Source organism: Rhinopithecus roxellana, chromosome 5, assembly GCF_007565055.1.
Source record: "Rhinopithecus roxellana isolate Shanxi Qingling chromosome 5, ASM756505v1, whole genome shotgun sequence".
Taxonomy (NCBI): domain Eukaryota; kingdom Metazoa; phylum Chordata; class Mammalia; order Primates; family Cercopithecidae; genus Rhinopithecus; species Rhinopithecus roxellana.
The window spans coordinates 174338697-174355956 of record NC_044553.1 but is presented as its reverse complement, the minus strand read 5'-3'; the positions used below and the strand labels follow the sequence as shown (position 1 = coordinate 174355956).

General features: G+C 52.7%; 1 protein-coding gene across 4 annotated transcripts in view; it reads right to left on the bottom strand.

The window, feature by feature from the left end:
* RBPMS2 (RNA binding protein, mRNA processing factor 2) overlaps positions 1 to 17260 on the bottom strand; it is a 94023-nt gene that overhangs the window by 46966 nt on the left and 29797 nt on the right. For 2 of the 4 annotated variants that reach the window (XM_030929871.1, XM_030929870.1), the window contains 4 exons: positions 16761 to 16823; positions 16343 to 16493; positions 15762 to 15910; positions 15438 to 15584 (listed from right to left, as the gene is read on the bottom strand). In XM_030929871.1, coding sequence (XP_030785731.1) covers positions 15453 to 15584; positions 15762 to 15910; positions 16343 to 16493; positions 16761 to 16823 — 495 coding nt within the window. In that variant the 3' untranslated portion in view covers positions 15438 to 15452. Of the gene's footprint in view, positions 1 to 6125; positions 7250 to 7412; positions 7483 to 15437; positions 15585 to 15761; positions 15911 to 16342; positions 16494 to 16760; positions 16824 to 17260 lie in introns of those variants that run through there. The other 2 variants (XM_030929872.1, XR_004057204.1) reach the window with 2 other exon arrangements.

The following is a 17260-nucleotide window of genomic DNA, read 5'->3' as shown; positions in this document are numbered from 1 at the left end:
GAGTCTTGCTCTGTTGCCCAGGCTGGAGTGCAGTGGCATGGTCTCGGCTCACTGCAACCTCCGCCTCCCAGGTTCAAGTGATTATCCTGCCTCAGCCTCCCTAAATATCTGGGATTACAGGCACATGCTACCACGCCTGGCTACTTCTTGTATTTTTAGTAGAGACGAGGTTTCACCATGTTGGCCAGGCTGATTGTGAACTCCTGACCTCAGGTGATCCGCCCACCTTGGCCTCCCAAAGTGCTGGTATTACAGGCGTGAGCCACCGCCCTGGTAAACACCTTTTTTTTTTTTTTGAGACGGAGTCTTGCTCTGTCACCCAGGCTGGAGTGCAGTGGCCGGATCTCAGCTCACTGCAAGCTCCGCCTCCCGGGTTTACGCCATTCTCCTGCCTCAGCCTCCGGAGTAGCTGGGACTACAGGCGCCCGCCACCTCGCCCGGCTAGTTTTTTGTATTTTTTAGTAGAGATGGGGTTTCACGGTGTTAGCCAGGATGGTCTCGATCTCCTGACCTCGTGATCCGCCCGTCTCGGCCTCCCAAAGTGCTGGGATTACAGGCTTGAGCCACCGCGCCCGGCCGTAAACACCTTTCTTATGTATGTCAGCAGGCTTTTTATGGCAATCATGGGAGATAGCGAATGTATGTATCATAAACTCTGAAGCAGTATATGAATACAACTACTGTCAGAACTCTGAAGCCCTAAATGGCTTGATAAAAAGGCTAGAAGTCCACCTATAATTCCAGCACTTGGGAGGCTGAGGCTGGTTGGTCACTTGAGGTTAGGAGTTCAAGATCAGCCCAGCCAAGATGGCGAAACCCTGTCTCTACTGAAAATACAAAAATCAGCCAGGCATGGTGGCACACACCTATAATTGTAGCTACTCAGGCTCACTGCAACCTCTGCCTCCCAGTTTCAAGTGATTCTCCTGCCTCCGCCTCCCAAGTAGCTGGGACTACAGACATGTACCACCATACCCGGCTGAGGTGGAGCTTGCAGTGAGCTGAGATGATGCCCTGCACTCCAGCCTGGGGAACAGAGTAAGACTGTCTCAAAAAAAAAAAAAAAAAAAAAAGCTACAGTTAGAGTCAGTGCCAAAAACTACTAGCTCCAGGGTTTTATGTGTGTTCTAGATTCCTGGGCCCCACCCTGTCCTTATTTAACCTCCCTCCCAGGTAGAACATGGGGTTAAAAATCTTTCAATGACTACTGATCCACTGAAAAAACAGTCAAGGAGTACGTCAATTGGAATCGATTCAATTTCAGTACTTGTTAAGGATGAAAGAAATATTATCTTTTTAACATAACCGCAGGCCAGGTGTGGTGGTTCACACCTGTAATCCCAGCACTTTGGAAGGCCGAGGCAGGCGGATCACTTGAGTCCAGGAGTTCGAGACCAGCCTGGCCAACATGGCGAACCCCATCTCTACTAAAAATCAGGGAGAATCGCTTGAACCTGGGAGGTGGAGGTTGCAGTGAGCCAAGATTGCACCACTGTACCCCAGCCTGGGTGACAAAGCAAGACTCCATCTCAAAAAAAAAAGAAAGATAAGCATAGGAAACATTTAGGGAGTACCTACTATGTGTTAGGCACATTCTTGTGTCATCATTAAAACTCATAACCTTGTGAGGGAAGGAAACAGAGTCACAGAGAAACACACACTCCAAGAGAAGGCACAGGCTTTTCTGGGATGAGACAGCCATTCCTATCTCTTAGGCTCCTCCTACTAAACCGCTGCATTTTCTCTACTACAGGCAGAAATGGAGATGGTTCCATTTCTGGAACCACTGTCTTGGTTCTTACACAAGCTGATAGCCAAATGGATCCTGCATGTCCAACAACCCTAATCACTGGGTTAAAGGCCAGAGACTACACAAGGCTAGGCTGAGGCTAGATGGGTCACTGAGGGCTTCTCTTTGTCCCTTACTCAGGGAGTAAGACCCAGTGCCCTAGGGAAAGATGGGGTCATATTTAGATCAAGACAGAAGACAAGAAAGTATGGCATGCCAAGAAGAGGTCTGCAGCCAGCATCCCTGAGCTGTAACCACGGCTCTAGCACTGCAGGGAGAGGCTTCCAAGCCTGTGGGGTGAGGTGTCTGCTGCCTGCCTGCCCTGTGGGGTGCTAGACTGGCTGGAAGACAGGAGACACCAGTGGAGCGTGCATTGGCCACTGTCTCCATAACAACAAAGGGCTTGCTTTAGGGCAAACCACTCACCTCTGTGCTTCACATTCTCCATCGTGAATGGGAGAGTTGGGTGGACTCAATCCTCAATGCTAATGTCCGATCCTGGTTTCCTGGGGTCACTTGAAGGGCCCCTCAGAAGAATAGATTAAGGGGATGGCTGGAAGGTCATGAAGACAATGGCCAAGGGCACCTGACCTCCCTCCAAACTCTTGCAGAGGCTCTCACTCCCTCACCCCAACCAGAGGCCAGGGAGCTGGGGGATGATGGTCAAGGAGGTGGGGGAGGGGGTATAGAATGGACCAGGAGCACATGTCCCTCTCCTGGCTGTGCTGGAAAGTTGTCAGGGCAGTGATCCCATCCAGCCTTGCTCCCCTTGCTCCTGGAGCCCCTCCTCTGCCTGAGAGCAGGTGTTGGGGTGGGGCCTGCACTCCTGCAGCTCCACCTGGGTGGAGGCTGGCAGAGGATGTGAGGCAGGGCAGGCCTGCAGCTGAGTGGGGCGGCTCTGCTCCCTCCTCCTGATACCTTTGCAGGAGTCTTTATCCTCCCATTTTCCACCTTTCCCTTTGGTTGGTCCCTTCTGGCACTTTCCCTACTTCCCTCCTCTGACGGACTTAGCCCGGTTTCTCAAGGATATCCGCCCTCTGACAAAGAACTCAAGATCCAAAGGCTTTATTCCAGAGCTCGGGAAATGGAGCTCTGCGGGGCATGTGGGGGTAGGGCAGGGTGGGGCGGAACGGTGGGCACGAGGGAGGCAACCCCCCACCCCCGCCCCTGACCCAGAACTCTGGACCCCACGCGGCCTGCACTCTTACCTTGCACTGATCCCCAGGGACATCATGTCAGGCCACACAGCCTGGAACCTAGGAACCTGCCTGGGAAAGCTCCAAGATAAGTCACATCCCTTAAAAACACTGGCCAGGGCTGGGCATAGTGGCTCATGTCTGTAATCCCAGCACTTTGGGAGGCTGAGGCAGGTGGATCACTTGAGCCCAGAAGTTTGAGACCAGCCTGATCAACATGGTGAAACCCCTGGGTCAATACAAAAAATACAAAAATTAACCAGGCACGGTGGTGTGTGCCTGTGGTCCCAGCTACTACTCTGGAGGCTAAGGTGGGAGGTTTAACTGAGCCCAGGAGGCAGAGGTTGCAGTGAACCATGATCACACCACCACACTCCAGCGTGGGTGACAGAGAGACCCTGTCTCCAAAAAAAAAAAAAGAAAAAGAAAAAAGAAAAATGCTGGCTAGGTAGCAGCACCCAAGGATGGTCGTCAGGATGACAAGCACCATCTCTGTTGCAAGGAGAGCTGGCTCTGGCCAGGGCACGGGGGCAACAGGGGCTTCCCAGTGGCTCACAAGCATCTGTTTAGTACTGGCCTCACTTGTGTGCTTACAGGGAGGGGGTGGGGGTTACATGGAAAGACAGCCTCTCCTGCCAATGATGGGGGGATTTCATCACTGCTGGGAAGGGACCCCACACCAAAAGAACCCTGGTGGGGGCTGGGCACAGTGGCTCACGCCTGTAATCCTAGCACTTTGGGAGGCCAAGGCAGGCAGATCATGAGGTCAGGAGTTCAAGACCAGCCAGGCCAACATGGTGAAACCCCATCTCTACCAAAAATACAAAAATTAGCTGAGTGTGGTGGTGCATGCCTGTAATCCCAGCTACTCAGGAGGCTGAGGCAGAAGCATGGCTTGAACCCGGGAAGCAGAGGTTGCGGTGAGCCGAGATCGCCCCACTGCACTCCAGCCTGGGCGACAGTGAGACTCCATCATCCATGGGTGGGAGAGGTGGGGGGAAGAAACCTGGTGGTTCCCAGATGCCTAACTGCCTTTCAGAAGGGAAGGAACACTTTCAACTGTCATCAGGACTCAACAACTCTGGGGGGAACGAGCTGCTTTCTGGAAAGAGTAGGACAGGGAATCAGGACACAGATGCTTCTGACCTCAGCCAGGAAGCCCTGATCTACTGAAGGCTCCCCAACCCAAGTTCAGTCTAAACGTGACTGTCCACTAGGCCTTTCTGCAGAGGCCCTACGCTGAGAAAAGCCCCCAGTCCGGCTGAGCGCGCCCTCTGGAATGGCTGCAGGGCTCCTCCTTCCCTGGCTCCTCCTCCTCTCAGACCCAGGCCTGGGCCCTGCTGGCTAAAGCGTGAAGGAGGCCCCCCAGGGAAGCCGCAGGCACAGGGGCCTATAAATTATAGAGCAGCTTTCTTAGCCCCTCTCAGAAAGGCCCAGGCACCTACACTAAATAATTCACCACCTCAGGAAGACCCACTGGTTCTTGACACAGATGAAGTAGGTCAGCCCTGGGTGGCCCTGGGTGGGGGCCGCAGGGCTCAGAGCAGCTTCCCCACTGGCACAGGCAGGGGCTGAAGGCTGGGCGGCCTTGCCAGCTGGTCCGATACTGCAGCAAGGCAAGGGGCACAGTGTGGCAGACGAGTAACCCCAGACTCCTCCAGGCATGAACACAGCCACCCTCTGAGGTCCAGGTAACTCACCCACAGCCACCCAGGGTTACCTGCAGGGCCTGGTCCTGGCCAGGCTCCTCCTCCTCCTCCCTCACAGCACCTGGGTCGCCAGCAGTGACAGCTTAGACCCAAGCCAACCCGTGGTGCAGGACTGGGATTCAGGAGATGGGGGTAAGGCGGGGAGCGGTCACCTGAGCAGCAAGTGAGGAAGTGACCACAGCCAGCCACAGCCACTTTAGTTTTGCTCAGAGCAAGGCTGGAGCAACACCTGTTTTGGGAGGGGGCGTTCCAGGGCCCCTGCTGTCCTCCCTTTCCAGGCACAGCTTTGGGTCTGAGGTGGGGTGGGGTGCAGGGCAGCTCTTCCAGGAGTGGATGAAAAAACAAACAGTTAAACCCTGAGTTCAGCGCACCAGCCCTCCAGTAAGAGCTGGAAAGTATTTCAAGCCACCTCTTCACAGACAAGGAACCAAAGACCCTAAGTCACAAAAGGGAAGCCTGAGGGCCACGGCAGGCATTCCTGACACCTGGCCCAGGCCAGCCTGGGCTCTTAGCACTGCACAGTTTCCCTGAGCCTCACACCCATTTGCTCCTGCTCCAGGAATCAGAGTTGCAGCCCGTAGACTACAGGGTGGATAAGGTTAATCCCTTCTGGCGAAGATTCCAGGTCCTAGCCTTCCCTCCAGCACAGCCTCACAAGAGGCAAGCCAAGGGCAGATACCACCTGGCAGAGCCCAACAGCCCAAACCTCAGTCCTCTTCTATTAGAGCAAGGCTCGAAAAGACCACAGGCCGTAAATGGTTAAGCCAAGTAGATTACTGCGCCCCAGAAAAGGAAGGTCCCACCTGGGAGCCTGCTCTGGGTGCAGGGAGTCTCTCCCTACCCTGACAGCCTGGAAACTGAGGAAGTGAAGCCACAGCTGCCGGGTCCTTAGGCAAGTCACTTTCCCTAGGACTTTGTTTCTCCAGCTTACAAACAGGGAGGCCAGGCCAGGCGCGGTGGCTCAAGCCTTTAATCCCAGCACTTTGGGAGGCCGAGACGGGCGGATCACGAGGTCAGGAGATCGAGACCATCCTGGCTAACATGGTGAAACCCCGTCTCTACTAAAAAATACAAAAAACTAGCCGGGCGTGGTGGCAGGCGCCTGTAGTCCCAGCTACTCGGGAGGCTGAGGCAGGAGAATGGCATATAAACCCGGGAGGCGGAGCTTGCGATGAGCTGAGATCCGGCCACTGCACTCCAGCCCGGGCGACAGAGCGAGACTCCGTCTCCAAAAAAAAAAAAAAACAAACAGGGAGGCCAGAGAGGCTAAGCGAGCTCCAAGGTCCTCCCCTGCCACCTTTACAGTCACAAGCCAGCTGCCAGCAGGCCAGGCCCACTTCACTTCCTTCCCCCGACTCCACGTCTCTCTGGCTCTGCCTTCCCAATGGCAGTCTGCGTCCACGGAAGGGGGAAGCAAAGGCCAGAGAGCAGTCATTTTGATTTTGTTTTATTTTGCATTTCATATATTATCCAGTTTCACATTCTCACAGGATCAGCAATGACAACAGCCGCCTCATCTCCCAAGTCTGAAATGGCCAGAGAGTCACAGCTGCGGCTGACGGTAAAGCACTGATATGCTCAAAACAAAAAACATTGCACAGTGTTTCCTTCATTTCATTTTCTTAAACAAATGCCTGACGCAAAGGCGTACTGCTGAAGAATGGAAACGCTTTTCTTCTTCATGCCTCAAACTAAACATTAAACATTAAACTTATCTGACAGGGCGAACGAGGTCGCTTTAATAATTAATGGTACACACATGAAAAATCCTTTATGATGCATAAATATTTTGTTACACAGGGTACAAAAATACTTCTCACGTTTTGGTTGGTTTTGAGGTTTAGAAAGAATGAGGAGCAGTGGCAGGCGGGGTGCGCTGTGGAGAGGTGAACAGAACGGGCAGAGAGGGCTTTCTTACAACTGTTGGCCCATCCGAGAAGAAGACAGGAGCGGAGGAGTCCGGTGTGAAATGAAAAAGCAAACCCCATCTATCTGTTGGGTGGAGGTGGGAGCCAAGCCCGGAAGCGTGTGGGGCCACGGGGCTTGGGCCTCCCTGAAGCAGGGTGGGTGTAGGGGTGGGGCGAGGAGAGGGGCCAGGCAGGATGAACCACTGGGAGCCAGGACCTGTCACTATGGTGACAGTGTGAGAATAAACTGTACACTCACATATACACAAGTGTAAGTGTCTTAATTCATGCCAGAAAACATGCAAAATTAAATGCCTCGCTTCCTCAAGGGGGAGCTACAGAAGCAAGTTTGGGCGGGAGGTCAGGCCTGGCCAGGTCCCAGTGAGGTCTCCGAGCTGGATCTGGGTGCCCCAGCGAGAAGGTCCCCAAATCCTCCTGGGAGGCATTGGAGAAAGGCTTGAGGGTGCAGAACAAGATGAGAAAAAGGAGGGAGGGGAAGAGGAAGCAGTCCACTGAGTCAGGCTTAGGATTCACAGTCTCTGGAGGGCAGCAGCAGCTCTGTACAGGCCGCCCGGGGGCAGTGGGAACTCAGGGTGCCTGTCCCGGCACCACCATAGATTCCCAGAACCACCTCCCTGGTGACCAGACCTGGAGGGAGGGAGAGAGGCGGCCGTGAGCAGAGGCGTGGGACTAGAGCTAAAGCCAGGCCTGCTCTGGGCTCGGCTAAGCTCTTGAGACCCGGGCAGAGGGAGGAACCACGGCCCTGCAGGGAGCAGGACACTTGTCCTGGGCCTCTGGGGCCAACACTTACTGAAGAACTAACAGAACTGACGGTACTTCCATCCTTGCTGGGTGGTGTCAGAGGAAGGGTACCAGCGCACCTGCAAGAGAAGCCAGTGTCAGGAGCCAGCTGTGCATCCCTTCCCTCAACAAGAAGCTCAGTAACCATGGCTGTCGGTATCTCCATTGGAGTCCTGGTTCTGTCACTGACTGGCTGGCAGACATCGGGCCAGTTACTTACCTTTAAGCATCAGTTTCTCTATCCGGAAAGTGGCAGTGCATTGCCTGATGTGCCTCCTCTGCAGGACACAGGTTCTAGCGAAAGAAGGTCACACAGGCATCTCATACCCCAATAAGCCCAATCCAAATGGGCCACTATACTGGCAGGAGCCCTGGCAGCTGAGGGCAGTGGTGTCAGCAACCTGCCCTTCCCCTTTACTGACACAGCATGGAATTACTAATTCCACAGAGGAGGAGGAAGAGAATGAGCCTCGTACATTTGTGTTTAACTTCTTTGGGTCTCAGTGTCCTCATCTAGCTATAGGTCAGAAATGATGAAGACATGAGTGGTTGTGAGGATCAGGTAAGACAGGATGCAAAGATACAGTAAGGCCAGGTGCAGTGGCACACACCTGTAATCCCAACACTTTGGGAAGCTGAGGTGGGAGAATCACATGGGATCAAGAGTTCAAGACCAGCATGGGCAACGTAGTGAGACACTGTCTCTATTAAAACAAGGCCAGGCATGGTGGCTCATGCCTGTAATCCCAGCACATTGGGAGGTCGAGGGAGGCGGACCACCTGAGGTCAGGAGTTCAAGACCAGCCTGACCAATATGGAGAAACCCAGTCTCTACTAAAAATACAAAATTAGGCCAGGCTCGGTGGCTCACGCCTGTAATCCCAGCACTTTGGGAGGCCGAGGCAGGTGGATCACAAGGTCAGGAGATCGAGACCATCCTGGATAACACAGTGAAACCCCGTCTCTACTAAAAATACAAAAAAATTAGCCGGGCGAGGTGGCAGGCGCCTGAAGTCCCAGCTATTCGGGAGGCTGAGGCAGGAGAATGGCGTGAACCCGGGACATGGAGGTTGTAACAAGCTGAGATTGCACCACTGCACTCCAGCCTGGGCGACAGAGTAAGACTCCGTCTCAAAAAGAAAACAACAACAACAACAACAATACAAAATTGGCCGGGCATGGTGGTGCATGCCTGTAATCCCAGCTACTCGGGAGGCTGAGGCAGGACAATCGCTTGAACCCGGGAGGCAGAGGTTGCGGCGAGCCAAGATCACACCATTGCACTCCTGCCTGGGCAATAAGGGCAAAACTCCGTCTCAAAAAAAAAAAAAAAAAAAAAAACGGCTGGGCACGGTGGCTCAAGCCTGTAATCCCAGCACTTTGGGAGGCCGAGACGGGCAGATCGCGAGGTCAGGAGATCGAGACCATCCTGGCTAACACGGTGAAACCCCGTCTCTACTAAAAAAAATACAAAAAATTAGCCGGGGCACTCACTCCTTCCTGAAGGGCCTGCTTCTCCTTTGCCTTCCATCATGATTGTAAGTTTTCTGAGACCTCCCCAGCCCTTTAGAACTGTGAGTCAATTAAACCTTTTTCCTTTATCAATTAAACAAAAAACAAAAAAAAAAAAAAAAAAAAAATTAGCCGGGCGAGATGGTGGGCGCCTGTAGTCCCAGCTACTCGGGAGGCTGAGGCGAGAGAATGGCGTAAACCCGGGAGGCGGAGCTTGCAGTGAGCTGAGATCTGGCCACTGCACTCCAGCCTGGGCGACAGAGCGAGACTCCGTCTCAAAAAATAAATAAATAAATAAATAAATAAATAAATAAATAAATAAATAAACCAACGTCCATGTGGACCCTAAGGGGTAAGGACTCTCTAACATCTGTCCATCTGTCCTGATTCTTCTGAGAAGCCATGGATGAGACCCAGCTGAGGCTCCCCTATTTTGACCTTCCCTCCCCGCTGTGCCATGCCCTCCATCACAAGCTAGAAGTCTATAACGTCAGGGGGGTGGCAGCTATCTGAGCTCATCCTCACCAGTGCCTGGAAGCTGCCTAAACCCTGGCACTTGCCAGAAGGCCCCACAGAGCAGTAGCCCCAAAGCTGGGTTCCCAGAGACTGGTCAAGAAAATGACACATTCCCTCCTCCCGTGGGCCAGTCATCTGGAAGGCAAGTATGCTGACTGCCAAGACCGCAGGGAAGGCCGCCTGCCCCAGTTATGCACGGTGAAGCATGTCTGTCCCAGCCTGACCCAGGACAGGGAGAAGGGGGTGGGGGTGGGGGGACAGGACAACACAGGACCTTGAGTTGGGGTTGGGGGATGAGCATCCAGGGAGGGGAGCTGGAGTCCCCTCAGGAAGGGAAGGGGCAGCACATGAGCATGTGGTAGGAAAGGAGTAGAAGCTGGGTCTGCAGGCAGCTCCCTTGAGGTTGAAGCAGGCAGACCCAGTTACCCACTTGGCTGCTGGAAACTCCTGCTTCCTGGGTAAGCCATGCCAGGCCATCTGGGGGCTGATGGAAGCTTCCTAAGAACCTGTTCCTATCCCCGCCAAATTCTAGGTGCTGTTTTGTACACCGCAGAATTCCAGCCACCACATCCTCCCAGGAGCTCAGCAGGAAGTTAGACACCTGGCTGGACACTAGCACTTATTCCACAAGAGAAGGACACACAAGGAAACCAGCAATGCTGCTACCAGAGAAGCCGGCGGCTGGCACCAGCTCAGGGAGCCCCTTAGTGGGCCCTGACCACTGCCCTTCATGTAGCCTCCAGCTGGCGCAACCCCACAGCAAGGGAAGTCCCTGACAGGCTGGGTGTCCCACAGGGCTGGACAAGGGGACAACATGGATGACAGAGTGAAAAGAGCTCAGGAGGCCTGCAACCCACCTGCTTTCACCACTGGGCAGCGGAGGCCTTGAATGACTGCTTAAGGCCGCCCTCAGCAAATCTGCTGGATCCTGCCCTACACTCTTGCTACAATGTGCTCAGACTCCTGCTTCTCAAGCAGCGACTTTCCCTCCAGCTTGAGGGACTCCTTGGGGAGAAAGTAGAGGAAAGCTCCCATATTTGGGCCTGGGACAGCTGTGCCACTGAAGCAGACAGAATGCATTTAGAAGGGCTGCTTTTCTACTTCCTTTGGTTGCCTGGCATAGACCAGTGGCCTGGGTCCTCTAGAAGCCACACAGTCCCTTCCTAGAGCTCTTCTTTCTGCTCCAGCTCCGAACAGGAGAACTGCCAGGGGACCAGGCCAGCAAGACAGGGCACCCACAGTGTCCTTTCAGGGCCTCCAGTTGTGCCCAGGGGGAGAGGCGGCTCCTGAGAGTCCACCCTACAGGCTCCGAGAGGGCTGCTTCAAAACAAAGAGCGGAGGATGCAAACTCAGCCCTCTCTCAGATCCTGGGACCGACCAGTTGAAAAGATGCACCAGAAAGCAAGAAACGGGATGAACCTACATAAGAATAAATATAAGGCCAGGTGCGCCAGCTCACGCCTGTAATCCCAGCACTCTAGGAGGCAGAGGTGGGCGGATCTCTTGAGCCTTGAGACCAGCATGGCCAATATGACGAAACCCTGTCTCTGCAAAAAATACAAGAATTAGCTGGGCTTGGTAGCACACACCTGCAATCCCAGCAATTCAGGAGACTGAGGCAGGAGGATTGTGCTTGAGCCCAGGAGGCAGAGGTTGCAAAGAGCGAAGATCATGCCACTGCACTCTAGCCTGGGCAATGGAGTGAGACTGTCTCAAAAAAAAAAAGTAACTGAAAAAAGAAAAACAAAAAAAAGATACAAACAACCAAAACTATGGAAGCCTCACTCATCTGAAATTAAAACAATATTTAACCCAGATTGGTAAGTCTACACTTTGACCTTGTCATAGTTCTAGGAATTTATCATAAAGAAAGCAAAACAATGGCCGGGCACGGTGGCTCATGCCTGTAATCCCAGCACTTTGGGAGGCTGAGGAGGGCAGATCACCTGAGATCGGGAGTTTGAGACCAGCCTGATCAACATGGAGAAACTCCGTCCCTACTAAAACTACAAAATTAGCCAGGTGTGGTGGCACATGCCTGTAATCCCAGCTACTAGGGAGGCTGAGGCAGGAGAATTGCTTGAACCTGGGAGGCAAAGGTTGCGGTGAGTCAAGATAGTGCCACTGCACTCTAACCTGGGCAACAAGAGTGAAACTCTGTCTCAAAAAAAAAAAAAAAGAAAAAGGAAAAAAACAAAACAAAACAGAAGAGGTGCCCAGAGAAGTACGCACAAGGATATCCATTGTTGTATAGCTATCACTAAGCAAAAACTGTACAAACAAACCAACTTACCATCTACAGGGAACTGGACACATTCTTACAATGGTGTACTAGCCAGGCGCCCAAAATGCAGAGCTACACTTACTAATATTTTTTTAAGTCCTCATATTTAAGTTTTGTTTTTTTTTTTGAGATAGAGTCTTGCTCTGTCACCCAGGCTGTAGTGCAAGTGGCACTATCTTGGCTCACTGCAACCGCTGCCTCCTGGGTTCAAGCAATTCTTCTGCCTCAGCCTCCCGAGTAGCTGGGATTACAGGTGCCCGCCACCACGCCCAGCTAATTTTTGTATTTTTGTAGAGACGGGGTTTCACCTTGTTGGCCGGGCTGGTCTTGACCTCCTGACCTCACATGATCTGCCCACCTCAGCCTCCCAAAGTACTGGGATTACAGGTGTGAGCCACTGCGCCTGGCCCTAATATTTAAGTTTTTAAAAGATTATGTATTATAGTTTTTCTAAGATTCATACCTATAGATTTACTTACACACCTGCTCCAAACTACCTACCAAACTGAAGAATTAAAAGTACAGGTTTTCTGGGGATTGGATGATAAGCCAAAGGGAAGAGAACAAAACTGCCTATTTTTTTCCATAAATGCAGATATGCTAATACAATAATAGCTACTGCTCATGAAGCACTTCCACTGTGACCAATGCTGTTCTAGGTAGATAACATATACTAAGTTCATTTAATCCTCATAAAAACCCTATGAAGTAGATGCTATTATCATCTCCATTATACAGATAAGAAAATAGAGGCAAGGTAGTTTATGTAACCTTAAGGTCACTGGTAAATGGCTGAACCAGTTTAAGGGGGAGAAAAAGCCATAGAAGACCCACATATCCTCAGTTTGGAATGGCAAATGAAATCCAGTCTGGGAGGACCCTGGGATGCAATAGGACACTGAGAACCCCTGCTTTTTTAGGCCACCATCTTTCTATGCTGAACCCCATTGGGCCTGCCATCCACAGTTGCTTTTGTGCCTCACCCTCTTAAAAGGGAGGATTCCGTCAAGAGGGTCAGAAGGCCAGACAAGGTGGCCTCCTGCCAAGACAGAGCAGGACCGAACAACCTCCAGGACCCCTCCTGCAGGTCTGGTCTCCGTAGCCACGTAGCTGTGGGCTCAGGCTGGGCTACTGGCAAAGGGCATGCAGCTGGGGTAGAGGTACTTGTTCTCATCCCCTTGTCTTTTAGCTGCTACCTTCTCCTGAAGTCACCTCCTTGCCCCCAGGCACAGAAAAACTCAGTCCTATTGGTCCTTTGGGTTCAGAACAATCCACTCAAGCTCAACAGTGTCCATACTTCCTTTATTTATTTTTATTTTTATTTTATTTATTCATTTTTTTGAGATGGAGTCTCACTCTGCCGCCCAGGCTGGAGTGCAGTGGCATGATCTCGGCTCACTGCAAGCTCCACCTCCCAGGTTCACGCCATTCTCCTGCCTCAGCCTCCCGAGTAGCTGGGATTATAGGTGCCTGCCACCACATCCATCTAATTTTTTGTATTTTTAGTAGAGACAGGGTATCACCATGTTAGCCAGGATGGTCTCGATCTCCTGACCTCGTGATCTGCCCTCCTCGGCCTCCCAAAGCGCTGGGATTACAGGCTTGAGCCACCGCGCCCGGCCCATATTTCCTTTATTTAGACACTATTATCCCCCATCTCTGGGGCAGCACTGTCAGGGGGCAAGCAGTGGGGCTATTGGAAGGAAAATAATAAAATGTTCTTAGTCGGCGAACAGTAAAACAACCCGTTTTACTATTGAGGAAATGGGTGCCCAGAGAGTCTGAGTAGCAAGGACAGAACTAATGACTCCCTGGTCTAATCTCTTCCCATTAGCCCGCCTCCCCAAAAATGCCACTATCCTTTGGGGTGGGTGGCCTGTATCCCAGTCCCCGTCCAAGGAAGGCCAGAAGGCAGGAACTCAGGCACGAAGAGGCCTCCAGCCTCAGAGAGGACCCAAGGGGACCCAGACAATAATGATATTAAGTAACAATCACGACCATCTGCACTTGCACAGCACTCCCTCCACGCCATCATGTGACTCCACGCCATCATGTGAACAACACACCTATCAAGTAGGCATTATCATCACCATTTTACAGAAACAGAGACAGTGGGTAACGTGCCCAAAGTCCCACAGCTGTTGAGAACCAGGATTTAGGCCAGAGTTGGACAGCTGCAGAGTGTGGACGGGGTGGGAGAAAACTGGGAGGGAAGCCAACAGGAGGAAGGAAGCCCTATGGCGTGGAGCTCAGGGCGAGAGAGCACTGCCACCCCCAGCTGGCTGGGAAGAGGTGCCCTCTCTGATTCATTTGACAAACTCATTGTCCCTGGCTCCCAACCTCTGTCACAGCCTAGCAACTCAGAGGATGGGGCAGAACCTCTCCACCTGATCTAGTCTATCCCTCTCATTTTACAGATGGGGACACAGAGGCCCAGAGGTGAGGATCATGTAGCTAACTGGTGTCAAAGCTGGGATCAGAGGTGAGGAGCCCAGTGAGGTGGGAGCCTGTGATTCCTTTCAGTGACTCCCAGGGCCTTACAGTTAAACATCCTCTTGACCTGAAGCATCAAGTCACTGCCCAGGTCAGGGTAGACAGGATGGGCTTCCCTGCTGGCCGCTCTCTTCCAGCCACAGAACCCAGTTTGCAGTAAATACCCAACAATTCCCTCCAGGGGAAGGTCTTTACCACCTTCCTTATTCTCTGATCAACTTTTGAGCTATTTGTGGTGCTCAGCTGGGGAAGAGTGCCAAGGTTAACCACAATTCTGCCCTCAGTACAACTGAATGTTGTGGAGCCAGGGAGCACTCCCCTGCTGGGGAAAACAGTTGGCTAGGGTAGTGGCCCCTTTCTGCTTTGGAACTGGACAAACCCAGGTGTCACTAAGCCCCTGGAAGAGCCTGAAAATGGATGTGCACACAGCTCTCGGGCAGAGCACCCAACTCTTCCCGCCTCAGCTCTGGCTCCTGTGAACCCTCCTTTCTGGCTTCTCCTACTTTCCTTCCCCATCCCCTCCTGCTCCCCAGCCAGGTCCCAGCAACCTGGATTCTCTCCTTCGCAGCAGCACAGCACACCCTGGCCAAGCAGCTCTTCCTGGGGATCAGCGCTCATCACCTGGCTGGTCAGAGGTTGAAGTGGGCTCAAAAGTGCCCCCCAGCCCCTTCCTGTGGCTGCCTGGCCACATCCTGTCATTGCCACTGTGAGGCACCCCCCTGCTCCCCGACACACACAGTGGGAAGAGACCTCCCCTGCAGTGTGCTCCAGTGACCTGCACTTGTGACCGAATCAGACGAGAGGAAGTGCCTGCATGGCCAGGGGAGAGACTGACCCCCTGCCTGCCCATTGGGCACCCAGCCCAGCACCCCACACAGAGCTTTCCTGGCCCTGTTCTAATAGCCCCGACTCTCCCCAGAAGCATTCACTCCCTGTTTCCTGCCCAGCACAGGTTCACAGTGAACAGTGTCCAGCCTTCATGGAAACGAGAGCTAACACTCAGTGAGCTCTCAGGGTGCTCCAGGTTACATCCTAGCACTCACTAGTCACTTTGTCTTGACATCTAACTTTCATAACAACCCGAAGGCAGATTATCCGAGCATTCCCATTTTTCACATGACTAAAAAAAAAGAAAACAAAAAAAAAATTGAGGCACAGCAATCTGTAAGAGCTTGATGAAAGAGATAGGAAGGGGCAGAGGCAGATGGTCTGGCTCCAGAGATCATACCCAGGTTAGGACTGGAGTCATAGTCCCATCACCATGGGAGAACACAGTCGGTGGCTGGGCAGGAGTGCTCGGGGCTGGGGAACCGCAGCTGGGCTGCCTGGCATCCTCCACGGGAACTCGTGGGTTATCTTCTCCCTCCCCGTCAGATCCTAAACCCAAGGGCAGGGACAAATAGGTCCCTGGTGTCTGGGCTTTCAAACCATCAAGGAAGACAAGAGTTCTGCTGCAGCTCTGGGACAGCAGCAGCCAAGTGGCCAGGCGCACATGCAAAGTCTGGCCAGCTAAGAGCCCTCGTTCTTCGCCCTCCCCAACCTGAAGGGGCTTACCTGAGCATGGAGGGCGGCGGCAGCGGCAGTGGCAGCTGGATAGGTGAACGCAGCATGGGAGATGGCTGGGGCCAGCTCTGTGGTGTACAAAGGGTAGGGGGCCCAGGCCTCTGGAGATGCAGGGATCAGAGCAGCCCCCATCAGGTCATCTACAACAGGAGACAACGGCCTCCACCATTAGAACACTCGCCTCCCCTTCCAAAGAGAGAAGGCGACCTAGCACTATGGTTGAGCCATATGCCCCACACTGAGGCCAGACCACCCCCAACCACCAAGGACCCCGAGACCAGGCAAGGAAGTCACATTAAATTGGCCTGGCATGGTGTGCATCCTGCCTGCTTTCAGGTAGGCCTCAGCCCGTCTCAAATGAAAAATCAAAGAAGGTTTCAGGGAAGCTGGAAGCCCTGGCAGCTCAGAAGCTCTAAGAAGGCTGCAGGGGAGGGAGGAAAACCAGGTGTTTCAAAAATGGGTGGCCATGGACACAAAAAGCCTCCTGGGAAAGGGGCTCCCCTCTGCAAGAGTCTGTAAGTCTGCCCCGAATGCAACTCCATGAGGGCCTGTCAGCTCAGAGTGCCACTCACAGGGGTCCCGTGCGACGAAGTGTGCTCCTAGGGCGGGGTGCACGTTGCTGGGATTTGGGGTTGCCATTAGCTTGCTCTTGGCCATCTTGGTGTTGGCTTTGGCAAACTCTAGCCTCAGGGTCTGTGGATTCTCGGGATCAAAACGAATACCCTACATGGGTAGAGAAAAGAAGAGAAAGGCTTACTCTGGAGGACCCAGAGTGTTAATGGCAGAGAGTAGAGAAGAGCCCCGTAAACAAGCTCGCCTGGAAGACTTGCCCACACAGTGGCTGAGGCAGAGGAAAGGCAGCTCAGGCCTTTGGCACAGACAGTTTCGCCAAGGACTCTGCCCAGGAATGGCTGGGAAATAAGATACATCTGCACACCCACTGCCTAAGAGGGCTGTGGGTCAGAGAAGACCCATTCTCCACCTACTCACGTTCAGTGCATTCTTGGCTGCTTCTGCTCCTGCCCGGCTGTCAAAGATCACAAAACCAACAGGCTAGTAGGAAAAAGAGAGAACACCCTTATATCTCTCCCAGCATTCCACCTCTCCCTCCAAAATAACAACAAAAAAGAGTATCACCTATGTGGAAACAGTATTTGCCCTGCTGATGAGAATACAAAAGGAAAAAAAGCCCCCCAGAACTCCAGCCCATGTCCTCCCTATAGTTCACCGGAACAGCAGCTTAATGTGCACCAAAAGTCAAGTCTCCTTCCCCAGGAATACCCTGTGGGAAATGATGTCAACGGAGCTTAATTCCACCGAATTAAACATTGCCCTTTTAGTAAAAGTATTGTTTTTAATGCATGCAGATAACTAAAAGTCAGTCCCAGTGTTTTCCCCAGCAAGAAAGGAGACACCAATGTATCAAGGGCATGGGAAGACTCCGGTTCTATCGAGGAGCAATAGGTTGAAAACTGCTCCAACTTCATTTT